The 27,981-nt window shown below is 38.9% G+C and overlaps 1 protein-coding gene across 8 annotated transcripts in view; it reads left to right on the forward strand.

Moving 5' to 3' along the window:
* Positions 1 to 27,981, forward strand: part of AFF2 (ALF transcription elongation factor 2) — a 335,651-nt gene that overhangs the window by 77,775 nt on the left and 229,895 nt on the right. For all 8 annotated transcript variants that reach the window (XM_086850057.1, XM_086850055.1, XM_086850056.1 and 5 more), the window contains exons 2-3: positions 7,135 to 7,255; positions 16,629 to 17,519. In XM_086850057.1, the coding sequence (XP_086706183.1) occupies positions 7,135 to 7,255; positions 16,629 to 17,519 (1,012 nt within the window). The remainder of the gene's footprint in view (positions 1 to 7,134; positions 7,256 to 16,628; positions 17,520 to 27,981) is intronic.

The following is a 27,981-nucleotide window of genomic DNA, read 5'->3' on the forward strand; positions in this document are numbered from 1 at the left end:
TGACAAGAAGACTGTAATAGGACTCCAAAACATACCTTGAATACACGTTGTTAAGCAAATTACAATTGCTGATGTCATTTACACGTGTTGCCTTTCAAAGGATGAACATGTTCATTTAATTTGCTTTTTAAATATCCATAACAGTGTCCCCAAGCATTTTAATAAAACAGAAACAGTTAATTATTGCTGAAGAAGGGTACCCAAATATAGTGATCTGCAGCTTGCATTTAAATGTCTCTGACAGCACTTCTCCCTTGAAGAGAAAATTGTGTAAATTGCCAGTTATTATATTTTTTAATAAATAAGTCTTGACTCTGTTTCTCTTTTCTCCCCCACCCTTCTGCAATACTATTCAACAACCATACTTTCAGTGGGACCATTTCTATTACAGAGTGATTGAGCTCTGATTTACACATCAATTACCCAACTTCATGGAGATTTTCATGCTCCCCTAGCTGACATCAATGATGCATAACTGCATAAGCGCTTTATTTCATCCCAGTTTTTGATAACTGAGACTGATAACTAATCATATTGAAAGACAATGTGCTATGATACAGGAAACAATAAATGCTTCCCTTTGAAACCTCATCTATTCTTTATATGCTTACTATTCAGGAACTTACTTCTGCCATCCATTCCCCCAGAACCATTTCTTCCAAATTCATGTTCAGGAAAGGTTTGGGGCTGCATGGTACTAAAAACAGGAGGAAAACTGAAGTAAAAATTTTCTAGGTGCTTGGTATGTGTGGGAATAACTAAAAAGAATGAGGAATATGAAAAATAGTAGCCAAACCATTGGCTTACATTTCCATGATTCACCCAGGCATCTCTTGGGTGTTATTTTCTTTGGGGGCTTTAATCTTCTGTATTCTCAATTAAATCTGCTACAGGAATGGCATTGTTTTTAGTGCAAATTGTGAAGAGATTTAGCTCATGTGGATAGATAACTGGTGACCATCTCAAGTGTTTCTCTGCAGAACTGTTGAACATCAAAGAAGGAATATTCTATCTTTTAAAATAAATCATTTATCTTGAAGTGCAGTGATAGATATGTTCTGTGCTAGATACTCTCAATAACTATTCATGCTATGAAAAGGAAGACAACATTAAAGTAAACATTAAATATGAAAGATACTAAGAACTTGTAAAGCTATTCTTGCTATGGCTTGATTTGTCTCTGTCAAGTAGGAAAGTTACCAGAACAAAGATGTAATCTCAGTGGTGATAAACAAAGGAAGAAGAATTTTGCTATTTTAAGTATGGAAGTGCTTATATTGTTTATCATTAGTGAAACAAAAACTTCAGATCAGCAGGGAAGACATGTTAAATTGGTCATATTTCTGCCAATATCAGATTTTGAAATTCCTCTCATTTACTTGATACATTTTATTATCTGCAATGAAATTTAAGACCTGAGACTGCTTTTCTTTTTTCCTTTCTTTTTTCATTTGGAATAAATGCATTAAAATACCAGTGTTTATACTGGGAGAATCTGCATAGGTGAAGGAAGGCAGTTTTTCTTCCTTTGTGCAGAGCTGTGGTACTCTGCTTTTACATTAAATCAGTGGAGTTACAGTGAGATAAAACTGGAGTTATGTAGAGGTGAATTCTCATTGTAATGTATTCGTTAGTAGTCTTTCACTAATTTGATTGTCAGATGAAATGTTTTTTGCCTTACATTTTTAAGTCACATTGAAGAAGAATTGTGCAGGAGTGGAAAAGCAAGTATGTATTTGAAGCATGGGGAAGATCCTCACTGACCTGAGTTGGATTTCTCCTGTAAGTTAAATATACTCATGAGTGGGTTTTGATTTGGGATTTTTAATACCTTGTGCAGATGTATGAGTTAGTTTTGGAGGAAACCCAGTTTCCGAGTTTACTTCTCCAACTTCCTGAGTACTTTTGGGCACAGTAAAAACTATGAAGCAACAACCTTGGGAAAGGACTCTCAGTTCTCAAAATTGTGTCATTCTGTATCCACTGTGTCTTAGTTTAGAAGCATGTGTTTATTTCTTGCTTTCACAAATTACAAACATTTCAGTTTGATAACTTCTTTCCATCATTTAGGCATATCTAATATTTTAAAGGGGGGTGGAGCTAGTACAGGGGAATGTTTGATTTCATGTAGAGTGCATTTATGTGAATTGAGACATGATTTTGAGGACAGCGACTACTTCTTCCTTAAATTGTGGATAAATGCTGGGTTTTTTGAATGTCATTCCCTTATCCTTGTGGCTGTATTCTGTCACTGCTATAAAGCCTCTCTGCTCCTGCTTTTTTATTGATTCTTTCCCTATTGGGCTCTTGTTTTGACTGAATCAACAGAGCCGTGTTCTGTTCTCATTCATGATTTGTCTCCAACATGAAGTATGAGGTGTTTGATCATTTTTCTCTCTTCTACTTTTTCTAAGTATTACAGAGATTACTCCTTCAAACTTGTCTGGTCTGGCTTCTTTCTTCTGCTCCTTCTCCAGTCTTTCAGGCTCTTTCCTAGTCTTCTGTGCTTTGGGAGACTTCTGTGACTTGAATTGGCACAACTTTGAAAATAAACCCCAAATGCTAGGGCTCAGCCTTTAGCTGTTGGTCTTATTTCATCAGCTTTCCTTTAACTCTTCCCTATAACCTCTTGCTTTGTTGCAGTCTGTCCTATAAGGTTTTTCTTTTTCCTCCAGATCTTTTGCACCACATCCTCTCACCACAGATGACTGCACTGTACTTTCCAGTGCCCCAAATTTTGTTCTCCCTCTAGTTCTCCTTTTTGTAGCCAGCACTCATATGACTTTCATCTCTTATCGCCAGATCCACATTTTTAGCTTCAAATCCAAAACCTATGTGCATGTCTCTTATCTTTTGCCTTGATAAATCCTCCTTCAGCCTCAGCCATCTCCTCTTCTCTGTTCTCCAGGGATTTGGCTGGATTGTCCCCTCAGCCATCGTGGGCTGCAGTGGGGGTGAAGGTGCAGCTCTGTTGTTCTTGATGACACCCTGCAGACTCACACAGGCTGAGCACCTGGCTTCTCACAGGGCATCAGCTCACCACTAACCCTTAGGGTGCCTGTAGCTGAGAAGAATGGCAAATGGATGTGTGCTGCCCTGATTGCAAAGCATTAAATATTGAATGCTGTTATTCAAGATGTGTTTGCAGCCTGCCCAAATGTTAACATACTAAAACACCATTACAGTTGTAGTTGCTATTCTTTCTGAAATATCCAGCACACTGGTAATTTGTAGGTTGGTGATCTCATGTGCTCTTGTACTATTCTTACTGCTCACCATTCCTGATCTTCTCAGATATATATACAGGCTTCCCCATTCAAATTCAATTATTAATCTAGTAAGTGGTAACAAAACAATAGAGCTCACTTACTGAAACTGTGTTGTCATGTAATAGTTATGTCTAGGGAACTGCCTTCTCAGATATAGTGAATATGGTGGCCTACAGCTGTTTTCTCCTGTATCTCTTTCTATAAAGCATTTACGAAAGTCTGTATTGTGATATCCTGCTCTCCTGGCTTTAGAGGAGTCATGAAGTATTTCTCATACTAGTGAGACAAACTGAACTCTGATGTTCCTCACTGTATCTGACTATAGTTTTTACTGGCACCTTCACCACTAATTACACATCTGTATTTCACAGAACATTAGTTAAGCTAAAAATTAAACATAAGTCACAGAGATTGCATTGTGGCCACATTAAGAATTTCTGGAGAGCATTCCATTAAGTTCTCAGTGCACTGTAGCCTTAAGATCTAATCAGTATCCCTCTTTGAATTACATGGAACCCAAATAAGTTGTTATCCTAATCTGTGTATGATCTTAAAATATTTGACTTCCTGTAGCCAAAATCAGCGCCGTGTCAAGCATTCTCATAGCAAAAGTACATTTGCAGAGAAATAAACCAAGTAATGGACCTGACAGGATGAACAACCACTTCCTTTTGCATAGATATTTTGTACATTTAAGACTGCTGTGTGTCTCTGCCAGTAGAAAGTTCAAAATATAGTTTTAATTTTATTCCTTTTTTGTTCTCACAAGAGAATATATGAAAGTGAGATTTGCATTGAAGCAGTGGTAACAATTTTAGCAAAACTTAGGGTTTTGCTTGTGTTGTAACATGGATTCTCACAGTTTTGTCGGCAGTAAACATTGTTGGGGTCTTGGCCTTGAGGTGTGCCTTTGTACTCATTTAGGGTGCCTGAGATAGAAATATTTCGTAAACACAATAAAAGAGAAATACTTCACTGTGTTGTGTTGGAAAATAACTGTGTTTTCAAAGTTTTAATGTTAACATTCTAAACACTGTGTTTACTTAAGTTAATGTCTTTTAAAGTGATTATGCCACTTTGAATTATGCCAGTGCTGTTTTCATAGTTTTTGAAATTGTGGGTTTGTTATGTGTCATAAAGCATATCTTAGTAGTCTTAGTGGGTCTTTGCTGCTTTTTCTCAGCTTGGATATGGCATAATGCCTCACTTGGTTTCCCAAATACTTTGCATGCTTGTGACCTGAGCTGGTTTTTAGATAACAAAATGCTGTAACCTCACATGAAAGGTGAGATGTGTTGTATGCTGTACTTTGTGATCTCTGTGTTCAGTGGCCAGATTGTTTGATTTGAATGTGCCCAGTATTTCACTCTGAAACCCCAGGCCGAGGAAGCCATTGGGAAGCTGTAAAATGCAGCTCTAACTTTCATGAATAATTCTTTCTGAAGTGAATGCTGGCAGTCCTGGAATGGGAGTGCTTCCATAGCAAACATAGCTTATGCAGGATATAAAATCTTGATTAGACTAAATCCATGAGACCGGGCTTATAACTTCACCATGACCTGATCTCGCTGAAGAGTCACACATAGTGTGTTCCTACTTCTCCTGGACTGGATTATTTCTTGGTTAACCCCGCTCCCTACTCCAGCAAAGCTGGAGAGATGGAATCAGCCTTGGCCTCATCTTTGTGTACCACTTTGGGAAACACCTTGCTTTCACTTACTCCTGTATTTGTGGATTATTATCTTGATTTAGGATACGAAAGGAAGGGATACTCATTCCCCCCTTTACCTTTTGAACAGGATGCTTATGATTTACAATTGCGATTGTTACATTAGCAATGTGGTCATGTGTAGAATAGTAAAGTGACTGTCCTTACAACAATTTCCCTTCTATCTCCCTCAGGAAACCAGCAAACAGTACTATACCTTCTGCAAAAATACAGCATTGATTATAAGTGTTCTGGAGCTTGCTCTTGATGTTAGTGATGTCAGTACATCAGGTGGTGTTATAAACAACTAAATTAAATAAAACAAAACGTGGCATATTTTTAGCCTTCTTATTTGTAGAAGGAAAATGTGGATGGAAATCATTCAGCTCAGCCTATGTAGGTGGCTTTGCATTCAGTTTACAAGCCATAATCAAGCCTTATTCAATCCAAGTCTGAGTGGTCTTGAATTGCTTAAACCAATTATTAATTCATATTTTTTGCTTAGAAATCTCATTGTGGCACGTCTTTCTTCTTTTCTTTCCTTGCCTGTACAAAAACAAGTGTATAAGTGTAAGGCTACGTGGAGTCATCAGGCAACAGACATATGCTTTCCCGTGCTCTCCACAGGGCTTGCAGGTTCAAACACAACCTGCCTGAATCATAAGAACTTTAATTGAGTAGATAAAGAGGTCCTCATAATTATAAACTGCAGTAGGTATAACAAGAGGCTAAATACATAGCTGTGGTTTTAATTAGCTGGTGCTTCAAATTAGTAATTGTGGTTTCACTCAGAAATCAGTGACTTTATACACTGTTAAAGCCTCATCACTGTGCAGTTCATTCCTCATTATATCTCTCGGTGTGAAGCTTTCAATACAACATCATGCTGAGCTAAAAAGGCAAAAATTGTAGATATTTGGTTATCTTCCAAGTGCAGTGGAGCTCTTTGGAGATTTAATTCATTCTCATCAGAAATAGGAGAATTAACTGGTTTTTGTTACAGGTGGAATGTGTGTGTTTGTATGTAAGCATCTGTACATACAGGCTGTGTGTGGATGTGTGCATGTAGAGCCAGGATCTGTCAGGGAGATTGTGTCTACTGCAGATAACATCAGGGCATGCACTGAATCTGCTATTCAAATTGTCATCTGGAATTCGGGAGCTAATTAACTGACACAAAGCAGAGTCAAAAGCCTCATAACAAATCAAATGCAGGTTGAAAGCATAAAAGTGTCCCTAAATGCTTGTCACATGAGAGGTTGTAAGTGCAAGTTGAAGTAAGTATCTTTTCCTTTCCTCTTTCCTTTGCTATTTTTCCCTCTCCTTTAGGGTTTTAATTATATCTCTTCCCTCAGAGGAGCAGGAGGTAGTTAGCACAGCCAAGAGACCTAAGTACTTCAGTGTTATTCAGGGGAGAAGTGAATGTGGTCTCTCAGCCTGTCATCTAGGTCTGGCAGGTGCACAAAGCAAGCTGACACCCAAATAAGTGCCACTCACCATTGCTACACTGAGGTGCTAGATCCTTTTCTGTGTTTATATGTAGAATTATCTGATACTGGAATCAATTATCCTAAAATCTCTTCCAGCAGCCTGCTTCTACAAAACACTCCTTAACCCCTCCTTGACATCTACAATGAAGCCATACATAAATTTTAAAAAGAAGTGAGACAGAATTAGGTGGCCTAAATCACACGAGGCTGAACTGGAGCCTTGGGATGGATGTTTAGGGTAATGGGTTTGTAGATGTTACTGTGCTTCCTTGCCTTCACATTTGCTTTCCCTGCACAGACCCATGTTTTGTGGGCACACATGTGTGCAGTTGTGTGCAGGTCCATGTGTGTTGCAGGCTGTTAGTACAAGGATGTCAAAATGTATTTTATTCTTCTGCATAATACCCTGTTAATTTGTAAACAATATTTTTATTGTTTCATTGAAACACTTTCCATTTTAGAAGTGTTCTGACTTCCCTACTGCCCTGTTTTGCATAGTTTTATAAATCCAAATTTAAATTCCGGGAAACTATTCAGTGGCTGTTTCTTTCAGAGTTATCCTCAGGAGTTGCATTGTTTCTGATGTTTTCTTGCTATTACTGATAGTAATAAATGTGTAACAAAATTATGGGGAAAATAATGTGTTGTCATTTTTGTCTTTCTTCAGTCACTATGAGCAAGACCGGAGTGCACTTAAGCGGAAAGAATGGGAGAGAAGAAACCAGGAAGTCCAGCAAGATGAAGATCTCTTTGCTTCAGGTTTTAACCTCTTTGGGGAACCCTACAAGGTAAATTACATTGTTACATTTTGCATTTTCAGAATATCTTACACAAGTACAAATAAAGCTTCTCATGACCTCTAAGAAATGGAAGTATTGCACCTGCCTTGATACTTACGCTCTTGAATACACTGATTATCCAAATCAGCGTATGGCAGTAGAGCAAACTGAATGTGCTGCCCAGGTTGCATTGGCAAAATCAGGACTTTTGGTTACAGTCCAGGTCAAGATTTCTTCCTCTTAAGGGCATTTCTTCCTCTTCAGGGCATGCACTTTGCATGCAGCAAAGTCATGCAGTAGAAGTAATGTGCAGCTGGTATTTCTATAAGTGGGTTTGTACCTACAAAGCTAACACTAAGTTCTTTTATTTTTAGGAATAAAATATATCTGAGTTATTAAATCCAATGTCCTCTCTATAAATAATGAGTCCATAGTCCTTCTTGTGCAATCATAAGCATCCAAAGATGTCTTTTGGGAGACAATCTTTGGGGAGCATAACAAGGATATGAAAGGGACTTTTGTTAGAAGTCTATTCTCTCTGAGGAGCTTTGCTTCCTGAGATTTTCATCACCAAGGGATGTCCCCCTTTATGATTTCTGCTGTTTTGATTTTCAGTACGACATTCCCTGAAGACTTCATCAGAATGTAGATTTCCATATCTCTTTCTCCTCCCAATCAGTGGCATCCATTGAAAGACCACAACTTCATTTTTCCATTTTACTTTGTTAGCAGCTGTAAGGAGGATGAGGGCTCTTTGAAAATCACCCAAAAAGGAGGAGAAAAGACTAACATTATTATCAAATGGTTTCTAATAGTTATAGACTACGAAATTGGGATGGATGCACTCAACTCCTGGCTGTACTTTGGTTCAGGCTGGATGAGGAGCAACAGGCCTTTCTTCATTGGCATGAACTTGCCAGCTGGAAAGTCCCTGGTTCAGGTTCAAGGGAGTGAAGATGTCTTGACAAATATTTCAAAAGGTGGTTTTGAAACCCCAAAGTGGAAGATAACCAAAGTACAGAACAAGATATCAGAGCTAAGTGCAGATGTCTGTCTTGTCTATTCTATTGATTAGCAGCCAAGTACTTTACCCTGTAAATATCACCACTAGGATGAGCCCAGTTTAATCTCTCCCTGAAGTGCAGCTGCACTGCATCCCTCTGCTTGAGCAGGGATGCCTCTCGGGGTAAAGATTCCTCCCTTACCCACGGCTGAGAGATCCCTTACCTGTGACAGATACTTGGTAAATGTCTGATACCATGCTGAATTAATCCTATGGAACATTACTAGTCCACATAGCTACTCAATATTATTACTCAATATTATTGTAAATATTGTATGGATAATTCCATTAGACTAATGTAAGTGGTCATTTCAGGAGGTAGACCAGTAGGCAAAACACTGCAAAATTTTGTGGTAAGAACTAAAATCATACACCACCAATATCTATTGTATGTATAATAAGAATGACAATATCTGATTTTAGATGTATTTTGTGTGTGTATATTTGCACCAAATATACATAGTGCATGTGGTTTCTTTTCAAAAACTGAATGACTGAAAAACAAAAAAATTATCCTGATGGCCTTTCTGGGCAAATATTTTATTTAGTTGCTTTTTACTTAGCAAAGAAGTTTGTAAACTTTATGTAATTAAGCAAAATACAAAACAATACAGCCCTAAAAAACATTTTATAAATTGTGAAAGATAAAAATTGAGAGGAAATTGCATGCAAAAGTAGTTAAATAGTAGTTAAATCAGTCTTAAATTTGAAAGAAACAGGTTTAGCAAAACTAAATAGGAAAGCTAGGTCTTGCCTTTGGTTTACACTAGGAGAAAAAAAGGATAAAGTCATAGACCACTGTTTCCTTTTTAAGTTCTGCATTGCTAAGACCCAGCTACAGTAGAGTTTCCTGGGCACTAATAAAAGCTGAATCTCACTCTTAGTGGATATGTAGTGATTTTTATTCTTAAGTAAGCGCAAAATTAAATTCAGGGTTTGTTTGCAAAACATATTCAACATAATTTCACAGAATGAATAGATCGGAAGAGACCTCCAAGATCATCAAGTCCAACCCATGTCCCAACACCACAACTAGATCATGGCACCAAGTGATTTTAAACACATCCAGGGATGGTGACTCAACCACCTCCCCCAGCAGACTATTCCAGTACTTTAACACTCTTTCCGTGAAAAACTTTTTCCTAATGTCCAACCTGTATTTCCCTTGGTGCAGCTTGAGACTGTGTCCTCTGGTTCTGTCAGTTGTTTCCTGGGAGAAAAGTCTGACCCCCACAATAGTACAAACACCTTTCAGGAAGTTGTAGAGAGTGATAAGGTCACCTCTGAGTCTCCTTTTCTCCAGGCTAAACACCCCCAGCTCCCTCAGCCTTTCCTCACAGGGTTTGTGTTCCCAGCCCCTCACCAGCCTCGCTGCCTCCTCTGGACACGCTGAAGTGTCTCAATGTCCTTCCCAAACTGAGGGGCCCAGAACTGGACTCAGCACTCGAGGTTCAGCCTCACCAGTGCCGAGTACAGGGGGAGAATGATCTCCCTGCTCCTGCTGGCCACACCATTCCTGATCCAGGCCAGGGGCCATTGGCCTTCTTGGCCACCAGGGCACTGCTGGCCCGTGTTCAGCTGCTGTCACCAGCACCCCCAGGTCCCTTTCTGCCTGGGCACTGTCCAGCCACACTGTCCCCAGCCTGTAGCACTGCAGGGGATTATTGTGGCCAAAATGCAGGACCCAGCACTTGGACTTATTAAACTTTATCCCATCGGACTCTGCCCATCCATCCAACCATTGCAGGTCTCTCTGCAGAGCCCTCCTGCCTTCCAACACATCAACACACTCTCCCAGCTTAGTGTCATCTGCAAATTTACAAATGAAGGACTCAATGACCTCATCCATGTCATCAATAAAAATATTGAACAGAACTGGCCCCAGCACAGACCCCTGAGGGACACCACTGGTGACTGGCTGCCAGCTGGATGCAGCACCATTCACCACCACTCTCTGGCCATCCAGCTGGTTCCTAACCCAGCACAGAGTGCTCCTGTCCAAGCCATGGGCTGCCAGCTTTTCCAGGAGTGTGCTGTGGGAGACAGTGTCAAAGGCCTTGCTGAAGTCCAAATAGACAACATCCACAGCCTTTCCTGCATCCACCAGGCGGGTCACCTGGTCATAAAAGGTTGGTCAAACATGACCTACCCCTCCTAAACCCATGCTGGCTTGGTCTGATACCCTGGCCATCCTGTAAGTGCTGCATGCTGGCACTCAATATAAACTGCTCCTTTACCTTACCAGGTACTGAGGTCAGGCTGACTGGTCTGTAATTACCAGGATCCTCCTTCCACCCTTTTTGTGAATGGGTGTCACATTGGCCAGCTTCCAGTCATCTGGAACCTCACCAGTGAGCCAAGACTGTCCATAAGTGATGGAGAGCGGCTTGGCAAGCTCATCTGCCAGCTCCCTCATCACCCTGGGATGGATCCCACCTGGGCCCATCTTGGATTTATGAATATCCAGAGAGTCTCAGCAGTTCTCTGACTGCCTCCTCCTGGATAACAGGGGGACCATTCTGCTTCCTGACACCATCTACCAACCCAAGAGGACAGTTGTCCTGAGGACAAGCCATCTTCCCACTAAAGTCTGAGGCAAAGAAGGCGTTGAGCCCTTCCGCCTTCTCCTCATCTGCAGTTACTAAGTTCCCTCCCTCACTGAATAAAGAACAAAGGCTGCTCTTACCCTTCCTTTTACCATTAATATATTTGTAAAAGCATTTTTTATTATCCTTAACAAAAGTTGCCAATATAAGTTCAAACTGAGCTTTGGCCTCACTAATTTTTTCCTACATGCCCTAGCAACCCCCTTGAATACTTAAAACATAGTTTAAAGCCCTCTCTGAGTTCTAGCAGTTCAAGAGCTAAAATCCTTCTGCCCTTAACAGAGAGGTGCAGCCCATCCAGTTCCAGCAGAACGAAATTCTGCCAATGACACCAACCCCTGAGCCACTTGTTGAAACTGTGGGCTCTCCTGTTCCTTTCAGTGTTTTTCTCAGTCACCAAAGGGACTGAGCAGAACACTACCTGTGCTCCAGCCTTATCAACCACTTGACCCAGTGCCCTACTGTCCTTTGTTATTGCCCTGACACTCCTCTTTTCAATCTCGTCACTGCCAGCCTGGAGCATCAGCAGTGGGTAATAATCACAGGGCTGAATCAGCCCAGGGAGTCTCTCAGTGATATCCCGTACCCAGGCCCCAGAGAGGCAGCAGACCTCCCTGTGGGATGGGGCTGGTTGACATATGGGGCCCTGTATTCCCTTCAGAAGGGACCCACCCACTACAACCACCCTGCTTTTCTTTTTGATGTCAGAGGTGGTGATCCATCCTACAGATGAAGCATTATTGAGAGGCCCACTGGGCAGATAATTTTCTTCTAAATCATCTGGCTGACCCTCTAGATCCAGGGTCTCATACCTCTTCTGAAGTGGCACCTGGGTAGGGGATGGGGGTTGGGAGGAATTTTTATTATTATTACCTCCCGGAGCAGGGACCCATTTCCACTCCCCTTCATCAACCAGGTGTCCTCTGACTCCTGGTGGGCCTCTGTCAAGGATGGAAGGGCAGAACTCCACCAGTCTATTTTCCTTTCCCTAATACTCCTTAGTCTTTCAACTTCCTCCCTAAGCTTGGCCACCAGCGAAAGGAGATCGTTCAGCTGCTCACACCACAGGCAGGCTTCTTCTGCAATGGCCTCTGGAACCACTGATAAGCTCAAACACTCTGCACAGGAATGGGTCTGGACAGACACATTTTATTCTAAAACAAAATGAAGAGATCCTGATATGAGAACAAATATCCTGCAGGTGCACTTTGAATTTCTTCTCTATTTTGAGATGACCAGATGCTTCTGTGTTTGTGAGACTCAAGGCCTTGAGTCTCTTCTGGTCACACTCAGTGGGAGCAGAGGCAGATAAAACAGTGCCAGCAATGTGTTGTGACCTGTGGTGGGAACAAAGTCCACATCCTCACTTATCTGTCTGTGCTGATGAGCATCAGCTCATGGTACAACTGGTACATTTCTGAAGGATCTGGGGGTGGGAGCCAACATGGGAGACTACAGTGACAAAGAGAAGGTTGGGAATAGCAGGTCTCAGGAAACAGGAAACATCTCTTTTCCTTTCTTTTATTCCAAGACCTAGTGTCCTTACTTGTTTATAATTTCTTCCTCATTTGCTTCAACAGTATCCAGAGGGGGAACTGTCAGTGTAGGGCATACCACCCCTGCTGTTTCTGAAATTTTAAGGACTGAACAACTGGCAGCTGTTTAAGACAGCACTAAGAATTTGAGGATATTAAAAGTTGCACAGAGAAAGGAGCTCAGATTTTCTCATGGAGCCTACTGCCATTGTGTATCATGAGATGTATGGAGTATCTGCCTTCATCTCTCAGCTCTAGCTGTCAAAGCCTCTTTCTTTCCCGCTGCCAAATAAAACACAGGTGTTCATTATAGTTTTGGACAAATGCATATTTCTACATTGATTCTTTGCAGTTTATGTATGTGTGCACTTACATGAAAAGAGATACTTATTTCTGTGGGTGTATAAAATACATTTTTCCATGCTTGTTAAATGTCTCCTTTTGAAGCTCCACTGTCTCATATGGGAAAACAACACCTTTGACAATGTGATGACATCCAGCATTATTCTGGGAAGGTCAGGCAGTAAGGGTTGTGTTGTTCTTTAATGCAAGTGGGCTCCAGGTCCTGCCTTCGGACCCTGGTGCAACCTGCTCACACTTGATTTTGTGGAAGGGATCAGAGAAGGGCCTGGAGTGTAACAGCAACAGACATCTGAAAAAGCAATGTTGGAGTTTTCCTGAGAGAAGCTGTAATTTCACTGCTGAATTGTTGATACCTTTTAATGTTTTGAATTACACAGAGATGAGGATTTTAAAAGAAAACGGTAGGAGTATTTTTGTTACTTTTCAAAGGAATTGCCTCAGGAGAGTTCAGCTTGAGAAAGAGAGCCCAATGGGCAGTATTTCCATTGTGGAGCTCTTGGTGAACATTAAATCATTTATCTTTCTCAGGTAAAACCCCTCCATGCTTTTCAAGCTTAGCATAAAAAGGATCTCAGCTTCTAATCTGTGGAGGTTAGTTAAACTATGAGGCATAAGGAAGTGAATGAATTATGAAACTTCAAGTTTCACACAAATTTTCACAAAACACTTATAAATGGGGCCTCTAAGTTTGAGTGCATTAGTTCTTTTCTTTGTAAAACTATAATGCAATACCTAGCTAGCAAATTAGTCTTCCAGTAGGATTCTATTACAGATATTTCTGAAAGAAATAGAAGCAAATGCAGGAAGATGTACATTTCCTAAATTAACAGAAGCCTAGAATGAAGGGGAATGCTACTAGCCATGAATCGTAAACCAGGCATATCGTTTATGCCTTGGAATATTCAAAATGCAGCATTTCCTTGATAGCAACAAAACTTTGATTCAGCATGCTGTTCAAAAAATAACATGTACAGAGGTTTTCTTCAAGAAATCAGCCAATTATCCAGCATATGAAAGTAGAAATTGTCCATAGTCTGGAAGTAACAAAGAGCAAGCAGAAATTTTGACTGGATTTTGTGTTTCTCTTCCTGGTATCCAGGCTTGTCAAGAATCTGGTGTGTCTTGTGAGAGCCCTGAATTTGTTGTGGGAGTAAAATAAAAACATTAATGTTATGCCTTATGTCTTAAATGCAGATAGAGCACTGTGCTACATTCCTGAGCTTGTTCAGATTTTGATGTGATGTCTAAGTCTGATCTTAGTTGTGTGTGTTCTAATTTTATTTAAGTGTAAGCCAAATTACCATTAATCATCGTTTTTTTGCTTTGCAGTCTTGTCCAAAGGTCACTGAAGAGAGTAATTATCCTTCCATTGACTTCAGTAACCATTGGATGAGCTTTAGTGTACTTAAAGTACACTAAGGATGTTTAAAATAATTTAAATATAAATATATTAATAGTAAATATATTTTTATTAATGTTCCCTGCAAAAGACTATGAATAATAATAATAATATTAATAATACCTAACCTTTATACAATGTCTTTTATCCCCAGGATGTGAACACTAGGCATAAAATAGAGTTAATATCAAGCAAAGTTATATTTATCATCATGTGACATGTAAAAAAAAAATACATTGAGAGAATTAGGTACCTCCAACATAAAATTATTGAAAATATCTACTTTCAAGTATAAACATTTTCTCTGTGAGGATGTAGACAAGAGCCATTTCGTGTGCTGGGATGCTGAAGTGTTACGGTTATGATATGTAGTCAGTTCGTTTTTCTTTTTTTAACTTGTGCTTTCTGGAAAGTAAGCTAAATGCTCCCTGGAAGTGTAGCTGAACCGCAGAGGTGAAGGTTGGTAGTCAGGCTTTTTTTGATACTGTTATTTCCCATGTTCTATCCCATAAGGAGTTAAAGTGTTTGGCCAAGGAGGAAACAGAACAAGTATGTAAGTGTTTAGACTTAGAATCACAGTTCCTGCTGGGCTCTTAAGCACAATGGAATCTCCTTGTTTTAAATTTGGGGATTGAACAGAGAAAGCCTGGTTTTGGCTGCTGCCCAAGCAGCTCATTGTGCAACTCAGTTGAAGGAGACTGCTCATATACAAAGAGCTTATTCTTAGTTTAGTTAGAATATAATTTTTGCCACTAAAATGACCAACCTAGGGACTGACTTTGTGAATTAAAGTGATTTGCGGTTCTCCACAAGTGGGATTATTAACTGTGTCAGTTAGGAGCACTGGCAAAATGTATAGAGATGGGAACAACATTGAGCAGTTAATTTTTAAATCACTGACTCAGTGCAGTACTAATATATGTTACAATTTCTGAGAATAAAAAAAAGGAAATTTGCATTTATTATCTTCTTTTTTTAAACATTTTTATGGTGTGTTCAGTACTCTTCTTATCCTCTGACTGGTTCAGCAGTGGCTAATATAAGTAGATATTTCAGGAGAAATCCATGCATGAATGTTTTTCATCACTCAAACTTCTCTTTAATAGTTGAGGAAAATGAGATCGGGGCATAGTAGGATCCCTCACCAAAGAATTGTGACACTCTCTAACCAGGCACAAGCTCCTACTGCTGATTTTCCCCATCTTTATGGCCTGGTGTTAAGGTGCCATTGGACTGTGGCACTACTTGTTTTATGGAGTGAAAAAGCCCCTCTAAACTGAGGTAGAGTTGGCTGTATCATGACATAACTTTTGTATTATTTCCAGACTGTAGAAGTGAACCATCTGCCTGTAGAGCACTGTAGTTCGGCTTTGTTTTTATCCTTTGAGTCTTGTAAAGCCATGAGCACGGGGAATAAGATGTTTTAGTTCTCTGCTGGTCACTTCAATGGAACAGAAAGGTCACTAGGAAGGCTACTGCTTTGCATCTCTGTGGGGTGAGCTAGAACAGGAAGAGAGAGGAAATCAGCTGTGTATTAATTATAACTTCCAGCTTATTTTGTCCAGCTTTTTACAAGTGAAAGGGAAAAGGAAAAAGACACTTCATGCTTCAAAAGGAAAACTATAATAGCAGTGAAACAAAGATGACTCAGTATTTATTTAATATTTACTGGAAATTAAAGAAAATCAGGATTAAGAAATACAACCATCCTGCAGACAGTGGAAGAATCCCAGTGCTTAAGAATGTGGCAATCATGTCTGTTTATGTTCTATTAGAAAATATTTTTGAAGGATCTTTCAGTTGAACGTACCATTGCATGTGGGAGAAGCTTTTACTTCTCTGGATTCAGATGGTAGATACTTCAGGTCAAACTGTACTTTCTATGGAAGAGTAATTGAAGTTAAATTGGAGTGAAGAGTTTGGTGCTATTACAGACTACCCATCTTCTACTCGTGGCAGGACTGTGGGTCAAGGGGCTGACAGAGCAATAACATACTTATATCAACTGTGTGATTACAATCCAAGTGCTCAGTAGCCAGTAATTGTATGTTCGTGTTTTGCACCATATGAAATGTACAAGCCCAATGTCTCTGAATAAACCCAGCCTATTTTGTGCTTAACATCCATAACTGATGCAATTTAAACACTTCTCTGAGAACATATTTAAGAAAATGGGAAGCAGTAGACGAATGTTACTGATGCAAGCCTGTTTCAAGAGATTCTTTGAACACAGTTATTGATAGATTTTTCTTACATAACATGCAAAATGTAATTGAAATTTAATTAAATGTCAGCATGACACCATTAAACAGCTAACATTTGCCATCTTCTAAGACAACTATTCTGAACAGTAACTTGTATATCAGAAATTTACTCACACTTTTCTTGTGTGTTTTTTTTTTTTTTTTTTTTTTAGACAAATAAAGGCGATGCCCTTGCAAACCGTGTCCAGAACACATTGGGAAATTATGATGAGATGAAGGATCTGTTAACCAACCACTCCAACCAGAGCCACCTTGTAGGAATCCCAAAGAATTCTGTCCCACAGACACCCATTGACAAAAATGAACAGAACTTTTTCCCAGAACCAAGGAACAGGATGATCCCATCTCATCAGATCAGCGGCAACTCATCAACATCAATGCCTCCACCTTCTTCATTGTCATCTAACTCTACTTTGCTACACAGCCACCAGAGCAGCAGGAAGTCGAGGACAGATTGGTCACGCAGTGGTCACAACCCCAGTGGGGCCCAACCAAGCCAATCCAGTGGCCAGCAGAGTCGGACAAAGCACAGCTCTTCTCATGACCAGTCACAGGGCAGGTATGAAGATCTCTATAACTGCCAGAGTGAGCAGCATAAAAGTGGGGGAACTGAGGAAGCAAACGCTATGGCAACATCTTCACATTCGAGGAGGCACACTCATGCAAAGTCAGCTCCTGGAGAACACACTTATAAAGAAAACAGTCATTCAAAGTCACCCACAGAGCTTGAGTTTGTAGGCCATGGTCCTGGATCTCCACTTCCTTCCACTTCTTTGTTAACTGCAAACAATGGTCTTTCGACTCAGAATTTCCCACCAGGACTTCACTGCAAGAACAGCATGGTCCAGCAGAAGCCTACGGCTTACGTCAGGCCTATGGATGGTCAGGACCAGGTACCCAATGACTCACCCGAACTGAAACCCCCAATAGAAATTGAGAGTGGATATGGAAATCAGTCTTTTGGAACTCTGCTGGAAGGAAAAGTGAACACACCTAGTTCGAAGAACAAAGTACCAAAGCTCAACATTCCTCCTGTTAGTGAAGTAAGTGGTTTAAAATATCTTCTCTCTAGTACTGCTTGAGAATTACATTCACTAAATATTTTTCTCTGGAAATATGCAGTTGCATTTACTGGAATTACAGTGTAAAACATTCCTTTTTCTAGAGTGTGCATGACTTCTTTCAGCAGTTTGTTGTGATAGTAGTCCCAGTAGCAATATTTAATGTAGTTTTTAAAGCACAGTTTGGAATGCTAACATTTCTTGTTTATGATTAATATTAAAAGGCTGGATCTCTGTTGGGTGTAATTTATGTATACCAGCTATACCAGTTCTGGACGGGGAAATCTAATATCTCAGTTCATCTGCAATTTTCACTCTTGAATTCTCAGTTAGTAGGTAGTTTGATAGATAGATTGCTGTTTTAAACTCTAAGGAAAAATGGCAATGTTCAAATTTCAGTGGTACTGAACAGTCCTGCCAGTAAGGAGTTTATTTGCAGAGTTTGCTAAATTCTGTTTCTTCTTTTTATTTGAACTAATGTGACTTAAGTTGTGAATAATGCTTATGAAAATGTGTCCCATTGAAGCTTTTATTCATTTTGAAGAGCTCTTAATACTGGGATTCAGTCCCAATCTCTGCAACCAGCAGTTTAAGCTGTTGAATTTTGTATTGCTGGTCAGAACAGTAGTCCTGTGAGGAACATTTTAGTTGGTTCATATTCGTGTCCATTCCAAGCACAAATGTATAATAAAGATATGGATTGAACTATTTATACTCTGTATATATTTTCTCCTAGTCTGATTTTTTCTAAACCAGTAACCTTTGGAAGGTAGGTGTACAGTGTACATATGAGCAGAATTGCGAGATGGGTTTTTCATAGCTTTCTGTTTTCCCAAAAATATTTCCCTGCTTGGTAATATTTTTATGCTAGGAATGAGGAGTGATGCATTCTTAAACCACTTTATTGCAAAAGGTCAGCTTTTTCTATTGGAATGATTGTTTCAAGCCAATAATTTGTTTGACTATTTAAAAACTTGATGTTATTTATTAACATTCCAGGCAGCAACAAAGACTGATGTGTTTTGCAGTAGAGCTTGGAATAATTTTCTGGGAACTGCATCTGAAAACAGTAAAAGGCCTATTTATATCAAGTGGAAGCTGAGGGTTGCTTGCAGATGGTGTTTTATTAGAAAATGTATTTGTTAATAAACGTAGCTTTCTGCAAGATTACTTTACAGATGTTTCTGTTTATTTTTACCTTGGGTTAAAAATCTGCTAGTGTAGATGATTTCAGAGTCTGCTGCGATTTGTCGCTAGCATTGTTTGGCAAGTAAATAATTGCATGCAAAGGAAATAATGATGTTGCAAAAACAAATACATTTTTTCGCTCTTGCCATCTATTAATGATATGAGTCAATAGAAGCACTTTAAAGTGCAGCATTAATGCATAGTATCTTTGGAAATAAAATGTACCTTTTGCAATTTGTGTCAACTATCAAGAATAGAATATTAAGGATGTATTTTTAATTTCTGTGCTTTTTAAGTGAAATCCTGGCACTATGAAATTGATTGAGTTGTTAACAATATTTTTTGGGTTCACAACTTCACCCACATTCTTCTTGCATAGCTATAGGAACCTCTGATATGAACTGTTGTTTTTGGAAACATTCCTAGTTGCAAAGATGAAAAATTGCATTGTGGATTTGTTGCTACTTATATCCTCTGTAGTGAAAAGTATAGATGCTTAATTAATTTCATGTATGTTTAGATAAATGGTAAACTAGGAAATTTAGAAATGAAAGTAGATAATAATGTTAAAGCAGTCTGCACTTTGAGAGTGAATGGTAAGTTAAAGAGGGAAAGAAAACCCAAAGCTTTGACAAAATAACTTTCCTTTTTGAGACAGAACACAGGATAATGACTTGACTGATGGATCTTTTACAGGCAAATCTCCTCCTGAGTTTGGAGGGTTGGATTTTTTTGCCTGTGTCAGGACTGTGAACTTTGGCCCTCTGTGTTTTTCCACAGATGTGTATCCTGAATTTGATTTAGCTTGTGTTTGGCTATAAAACTCCTTCCAATCCAACATTATAGATAACTGGTTTAGTTTAAGCTTAATCAGAACTGACAGTGCACACCTGTGAAACCCATAACCTTTTCAGAATGACTGCAGTGAGTAGCTCTGTTGTAATCTTTCTACAATTGATGTGAAGGCATATGATCCTTTGGTGGTGCTTATCAATTTATGAACCTTCCCAAGCCACCTTGAGCCATAGTGATCTGTTTGAAACAATTTTGTTCCTACTCTACAGGTTTCCATTTCAACAGTGTTCCAGGTGATGGTGGTGATCTTCAAGCTAGCAATAGGAGAGTTACTGTTTTGGGGCATTTCTTCATAATTTTTTTTGTGGTTTTCCTGTATATCTGGGTCCATTTTTTCAAGTTGCTGTGTGTATGCAGATAGAATGCAAACCAAAATGTTTTCAGTGAGTGTTGAAAAAGAAAAAGAATGTTCTTGCTATCTTACAGAGAGAGAGGGGAATAAGTAACAAAATATTTGAACAAGCAGATTTAAAAGAAGTGCTCAGACTGATGTGGAAATATGGTGTTATTTATCATGGCTTAATGGAATAACATGTTGAATGCCCTGGAAGCATTCTGCCATGTGTAAGGAAGTGATCAATTTTATAACATAATTTGTGTCACTTGAGGTGTTGCTCTAAGAATCTTTGCTCATTTGCTGGGCCAAATTCTGCCATCAAAGATGCCCATCCATCTTGCAGCTCCTCTGGAGCAGACAGCATTGTTAATGCCTCACTGCTGGTGTGTCTCTGATGAGCAAGGGATCATGGGCTAGTGATTTCCAAGGTCATAGAGATTCACACTGAGTTCACACAGACTCACCAGGTTGGGTCAGGAGGTAGAGTTAGCACCTCTCACACACCTGTGGACTAATCTTTGCCTCTGAGTGGGTGCTGCTGCGTGATTTCCAGACCTTGGCTCGCTCACACAAAGCTAGTTCAGACTACACCATGAGTGGCCATTTCTGGTAGAGAAATAGAAAAAGCCTCTGTAAACTTATCGTTATGTCATGGAAGGGTTTCTTTGTGATTTTGTGATCCTACTGATTTCTTTTTACCTTTTTGCTATATTTTTCATATCAGTATTGTTTTCTAAGGGTGAAGGTGAAACCTTTTATAGTTTGATGCCTAGCCAGGCCTGGTAGCCCCTGAGGTTCAGAAGTTGTAGAGCAGATCTTCATGAACTGGGAAGCCATGGGGCCATCATGTGAGTTCCTGGGGCACATGCAGAAATCCACCAGATCTCACGACATAGCGTTGATAGCAATGGCCTTGGAGCTAAAACTGGGAGAGAAAATGATAGAAAGCCTCAACCTGTAAACATTATTTCTTATTCCTTTCCTGTTAACTCTTGTCTCTTTAGTATGTATTTACATGCATACTTACATGCTCATGCATATATATTAATTTTGAGCTTGCATTTAACATTTGATAAATTGTAGCAAGTCAGAAATATTGCAAAGTGCTTTTGTATTATGCAGAATTCCACCTACTTAAATCCTATGAAATGGCAGATGATTGTTACTTACCACTTGAAGAGAGCTGCGTGTGTAAATCCTATGCATTTCTTAAAAAAAGTAGATGTTAGAGACCACAATAACAGCTGATCCTCTCTCTGCTGCTTTAAAATCCAGAATCTTAATATATGTATGCATATTTAAACCTCTAGGAATCAGATGCTTACAAATTATTTCAAATTGACTAACACAGCAGGTGATAGCTGAAAGAAAGCCTGTACTTTTCAGATTGGGCTCAAGCACAAATTACTGAGAGCACTGAGCAAAGCAGAGGGTTTTAAGGTCTGTGGGAAGATCAGAAGCTGCATTCCTGGAAAACTTTATGCCCAGTTCCCTAGAACAACACATGGATTTCCAATAAATATTTAGGGATGGGGAATCAAGAGCAATGGAGATATTTTTTGATTCTCAAGGCAGAGTTTTTAAATCTCACTACAGAATTGGCTTCATGTTCCTGCAAAGTTGCAAATGCTCATGTACGAAATTTTCCCAAAAATACAAAGTTAGAAACAAATCCAAAGGGCCTACGACATCTATGTCACCACCCACTTAAGGAATAAAAAATGGAGAACTTCTATTTTCACTTTACTTCTAGGAAAATATTTTGACGGGTTCAGTATACTGCAAAGTGATAAGCTTCTGTTACGTGTTTCAAATCATTCTGTTATCACTGCATGTATTGATTTGCTTAGTGCTTTCTGAGCTAGCCATAAAAAAAGGCTGTTCTCCTTCTGCATTAAAGAGTAAGAAAAATTGACAGGTAGATAACCATATTGATTCAACCTAAATAGTAAATGCAAGAGGCTTATATATGAATTATAAAACTCTCTGTAGGAACCAAACAGTCTTTTTTTACCCCTTTTTGATATACATGCTACTCTACTTGCCAACTGTAGTACATGTAGTTCTGGACAAATCACTTTTTTCAAATGCCAGCTTTAGCTGTCCCCCCAACTTCGAGCTTGGAAGAAGAATGGACTGAATCACGCATTAAGAAGAAATCCCTTTGCTTGGCTCATATTTCAAAAGTCTGAGGCCAAAAAAAAACCCCAAAGAGCAGTGTTTCTTGCAGTATTAGAGGTTACAGACATATGTTTTTAATTTGTAAATACTGTGAGAAGTAATGTTCTTATGATACTTCTAAATGAAGACCATATGACACCATGTTATTGTGGCCTTTTGGAGGCTACTGTCCGATAGCCTGGACAATGGCTAGCAAAGCTGTTTTGCTGGAATAGCAAGAGGACAGCTTGTCTATTTTAAATCAAACACAGATAAGCATATTTAGGGTCTGATTTTGAACCACTGTGACCAGTGGGAAGTCTGCATTTCAGAACAGGGCACTTAAAGTTGCTTGAATAAGTGTGGCTAAAAGAACTGACATTGTGTATTTGGTTTGGGGAAAGAGGGGTTAGGTTTCTTCTTTCCCATTGTTCGTTCATTAGTGGGTATTTGTTTTGTAAGCTATTCCTAATTTTGACTTGCTGCAAAGAAGAAAAAAAGCCTGAGTGAAGTTAGAGTTAATTCTGGGAAGAGTCAGACCTGTAATGTCTTGGAGAGTGATTTATCTTTTTTTTAAACCTATTTGAAATTCCCAGTGCCAGAGTAATTGCTTGTCTCATTTGGTGTCTTATGAAATGTCACAAAGTAAAATGACCTCAAAGACTTTGGGGAGAGCAGTAGAAGAATTTGTTTGGCTTGAGCAAAGATGTGAAGGCATAATTCAAAGGCTGCAAGGGGACTGAAGGGTGTATTTGTAGCTTTGACAATAAATTTGGTGTATGACTATAGAACAATCACTTTTTTTTAAGGAAAATATCACAAGCTGTGTACAACCAGCATTAAGTGTTACATTATCTCAATGTTGACTGTTAATACACCTTTTGAATAATAACCAGGAGTTGGTAGAGCAAATTTTTCAGCACCTTGTATCTATCTATCTGGCATGCAAATGCATAAGGAAGGACGTTCTTGGATCTTAGTATTAGTAGTCTGCTTACCTGCCAGCTAACAAAGGCATTCTTTTAGGACCAGCCTAGCAGGTGGAACAAAGTTGAAGCCTTTGCACTAGTTTTTAATACTCTTCTGGAACATAACCTACTTTAATGAAATTATTCTCTCTGAACAGTGAAATAAAAAATGCTCCTGTAAAAAAATATGGGAAAACGCCATTTTCATGTATTTGAATGTTTCATGATGTGTGTTTACACTCTGAGTTGTGATCAGTTCTCATGTGAATAGCATGCATGCTTCTTTCTGAGAACAGGATGGGCAGATATTCAGGTATCAGCATTTGGTCTTTTGTACTACAATGAATGGCCATTTTTAAAATTTACCATCAGCTATGTTAAATTTTATTTTAGCTGATGCAACCTCTAAAGTAACACACAGCTAGATTGAAAGAAACTACCTACATATTCACTGCTCATTCCTGTCAAAGTTCTCATATTTTTTTTCCACAACCCTTATTCTTTGTGGAGAAACTAAGGTTTTAAATAGAGAGAAATAGAATACAAGTCACATGTTTTTTCAAATGCAGGCAGGAGAGTGTGCACACATTTCTGCATGGGCAGTGACAGTTGTTGTGAATCACCGCTGGGATTGAACCTGGGGCTTCTCTGGTGTAGTGGTTTTTACTTTTTTCCTTAAATGCCAAATGATCATATCTGGACAGCCTCTGCTTCTTGAATGACAGCAGAGACTCTGTCTAGCAGCTATAATTTACTTTCTCCCAGTGCCACACCAAATATGATGAAAACATTGCATCCAACACATACCTGTTAAATGTGTAAAAAAAAGTATAAAGAAAGTCAGGGGGTCTAAATGCAGTCTTGGAGAAGAAAGTTTTAATCCCAATGAAAATGGCAGTCAAGTAGAAAATTAGACTGTTGTATCTGGTAGGGGTAGATCAGTAAGGAACAACTGGAATGCTTCTTGCAAATGCCAGACAGCTGAATGATGCAGAATGTGATTGGGTATTGAAGACAGAGTAGGAAATCAAACATAAAACACTTCTGATGTTACATGAGCAGTTGATACAAAAATACAGCTAGTGAAAGATAAAGGAAGAGGGACAGCACCATATATTAGAAGCTAAATGAAGATTTACAGAGAATATTGCAACAAGTAAAATAAGACCTAGGGAAAGAATTTAAAGAAAAGGTTGCTTAGTCAGCAGAGGTGAGGAGGTCATGAAGGAGATGCAGGTGTGATGTGAATGTACAGTGCACTCTGTTTCAGCTCCCAGTAGGAACATACTGACCATGGGATAGTAGGTGGACACTGGGTGTAAGCACAGCAAAACTGGACTCACCATATGGGAAAGAGGAGCTGCAATTCTCAGATGTGGTCACCTTTCTGATGGAGATCACAAGAACAGAAGTGCTTAACTGCTCTTAAGCTGATCAGACTCCATCTCATGGAAAGCTGGGCTGACACTCAGGTCACTGACCCCTGGTCCCAGGCAGCCTCTCCTGCTCTGTCTCCTGCATTCTCACAGGTGTCAGGTGCTTACTCACATGCATACCTCAGGGTGTTTTCTTGCCTTTAGTTTGTTGACAGGCAGAATTACACTCAGATTTTAAACTATTGCAGCAACACAACATAAGTAATATGTATTACAAACCTTCAAAATGTGAAAATCGGAGGAGGTCTTACATGAGCATTTCTGGTGTTATGGCCAGAGTCACCTCACTATATGCTGTAGTCTCTGATTCAAGTATGGAAAAGCATTTAGGAGCTGCAAGTGAAAACATCATATGGGACTACTTTAATAAAAAAAAAACCACAGTGGAAGAAAATTGAACATATAACTTGGCAATGCTCCATGAACTGCAGATATAGGTTAAAGTTATTTAGTTGGCAGGAAATTGCTGGTGTATTAGCAATGTTGGGGGAAAAAAAATCTAATTTCTGTATTTTGGCTTGTGCAGTAAAGAAATTCCTCCCACATAAATATGTTCATTTCACTTTCTGGGAAGTAAAGAAAGGAAACTGTAGCTGCAGTCTGTTATTTAATCTTCCTGAAATTAGCATTTGGTGCTCAGGAAGATTGAAAGATTTAATGCCAATGCCTTCCTCAAAAGAAAGAAATGGCATACCACATATGCTTTAGCACTGGTTAGACTGTTAAATGGAATTAATCAAAATCCATGTTAAAATATTTCCATGTGTTAATTAGCAACAGTTTGGAACATTAAAATACATATTGGCTTGGGAATAAATTAGTTAAGAAATATCAGATTGAGTTTGTGGGGTTTTAACTGCAACATAATATACTGTGTGTTTTAGAAAGGTAAATGTAAATACACTCCTTTGAAATGCTGTGGCAATGTGCATTTAAAAATTGGGCAATAAACCAATCTAAAACAGGCTTTTGTTATGGCAGAGTGATACCGTTTCCCATTTTAAAAGAAAAATTGGCTTGTTCCATCATATAATAAAGCAAGAGAAAAACAGTTTAAAAATTCCGAGAGTTATATCTCAGGCCAAAGGAAGTTTTTAAATGTCTCCTTTGAAAATCACTGTGATGTAACAACTATCACCACCAGGTCTCCTGTTGTGAGTAGAGGAATTCACTTCTGCCTTTCTCTTCCTGCTGGATCATTGCAAAGTTTGTTTTCCATTCTCTCATACAGTGATTAATCATTCAGATTCTGTAATCTTAAGAGTAGTAGAATAGCATAAATTTAGGTAAGCATGGAAAAATGGAACAAACAGTATCCATACTATTTAATTAATACACACAAGACAGGATACCTGTGGTAGCATTAAAGATACCAAACTCCTAACTGAGGATAAGAGGCCATGATTGGCCCACACAGTATCCATTTCTCTTCCTAGGGAGGGAATGACTATTCTTTTTCGTGACAAAAGAGCATATAGAAACCATCTCCAAGAGGTTTCTTGGAGTTGCATTTTAGGTTTCATTGCCCACAGTCACATTAGTGGGGATAATCTTATGTACATTCAGTTCAGGAAAGTCAAGAAAGGTGATTTTCATTTTTTCTATGAGTGCTGCTGAAGTAGCTAGTTGTCCTGTAACACTGAGTTTAAAGAAAAGGTTTGGGGAGCTGAGGGAAGAAGAGGCAAGATAAGTATGGATTCAGTCACTTTTCAGGCCAATGAGCCCGGAAATTTTGCCTGGATTCACAAAGATCTCTGAGAGAAGTCAGTGATCATAGGTCTAAGCCCCAATCCTCATCAATAGTGCCAATTAATACTGCCAGTTTAAATATATTTCCATTAATACACGCTACATTCCCTTGCACATGTCCTCAGAATAATTTCCCATTGTTATATTCCCCAGATGTGTAAACTCGTTGGGTTATATTTCACTGAACTGCAAGCTGTGATGCTTAAATCCACAAGACAAGCTGGCAATTACTTCTATTTGTAAATACCCAGGCATCCACTTACATTTGTCAGTATTTTAAATATAAACATTGAGATAATTCTTTCTTCAATATGTTAAAACACTAATAGATACTTTGTAAACTTAGAGATTCTTAAACATAAGAATCCTCAGATGGCTTGGGGGAGTCAGGATTTGGATTCTATTACTTACAGTTCATCCTGAATGAAAGCTTCCTTCACAGCCTGGTCAGTTACCTTAACTCAGTTTAATCCTTTTTGATGTGAAGAAACCCTAACTTTCATGTCATCAGAAAACCTGAAACCTCTCCCAAAAATGTAATTGGTACTAGCATATGCTACTTACACTTGAACACAGTTAATTTTGAACCTCTCTTTGCATCCAGGAGTAGCTTTCTTAAGCGGCTTCCTTGTGAAGAAAAACTTCACAGTTTATTTTGCATTGGAATAAAGAGAGATTGTAACATCTTTCCTTCCCGCCAACACATGCAGTTACACATTCACATTAAATATGGCATAAATTTAGCTAGGGAAATACTAAAAAGGGTACTTTTTATTCCAAACAATTATCCTAGCAACCACATCATTCGTTCCACAATCCCATGATCACAAAGGTCACCATTTAACACAGATTTATGGCGAGCACCATGCACTGTGGTATCATGGATCACAAATGGTTTGCAGATCCAAAGTATGGAAATCAGGGATTTCAAGCTTTGCCAATATTTCTGAGAGCAAAACTTGACCATTTAAGTTTCCTGAAGTCTGTGGAGTGACAAAAAGCCAATAAGGGGATATGCAATGCCTGGGCCAATGGTTGACATTTTTTCATTGTCATAAATTATTTCTTCCACTACCAGATAGAAAATGACTGGGCAGAGTGGAATGGAGGCAGGGCTGCATTCACCAAGTTTCTGCATACTGAATACAAAGAAGTATATTTAAATCCCACAAAATTTTACATACGAGTGCTATTGCTTTTTCCCCTCCATGTAGTGATAAACTGGTTCTTGTCAGTTCCTTGACACATAAAATGTCCAGTTCACTATGCTAAAGCTAAACAAAATAAACCAGACTGAGAAGCAGACCCTTTTCTGTGAGATGTCGAGGTGATGGTAAAATACAGCTAGGCTAGACCTGTCCTCCCCTTTCGTGATGGTATTGCTGTAGGTAATACCAACAATTCCACATGCGGACAAAGGCTTTCTGATTTTGATTAGAGGAAGCAAAATTGGGCCATAAATGGTCAGTCCAAATTAAACTTATTTAGGACTGAAATCAAGAGTAGGCTGTAGAGAATTATTTCTCTTCTAAGGAGAAGAAAAATTAAAATTTCCAAATGCTGTTTTCCTAAACACGTTTTATTAAGATGTAACTGCACCTGCATTTAATCAAGAAAATTGTTTGCTACAGTTTTTAATATACTTTGATATATTGAATATATTTGATTTATTTTGATAATAATGGTGTTTTTTTCTGCTTTTATTAGAATTCTACATGCTGTAAGTCCCTAGTCCCAAGTATTAGATTTGT

Source organism: Cyanistes caeruleus, chromosome 14 (genome assembly GCF_971803275.1).
Source record: "Cyanistes caeruleus chromosome 14, bCyaCae1.hap1.1, whole genome shotgun sequence".
Lineage (NCBI taxonomy): Eukaryota > Metazoa > Chordata > Aves > Passeriformes > Paridae > Cyanistes > Cyanistes caeruleus.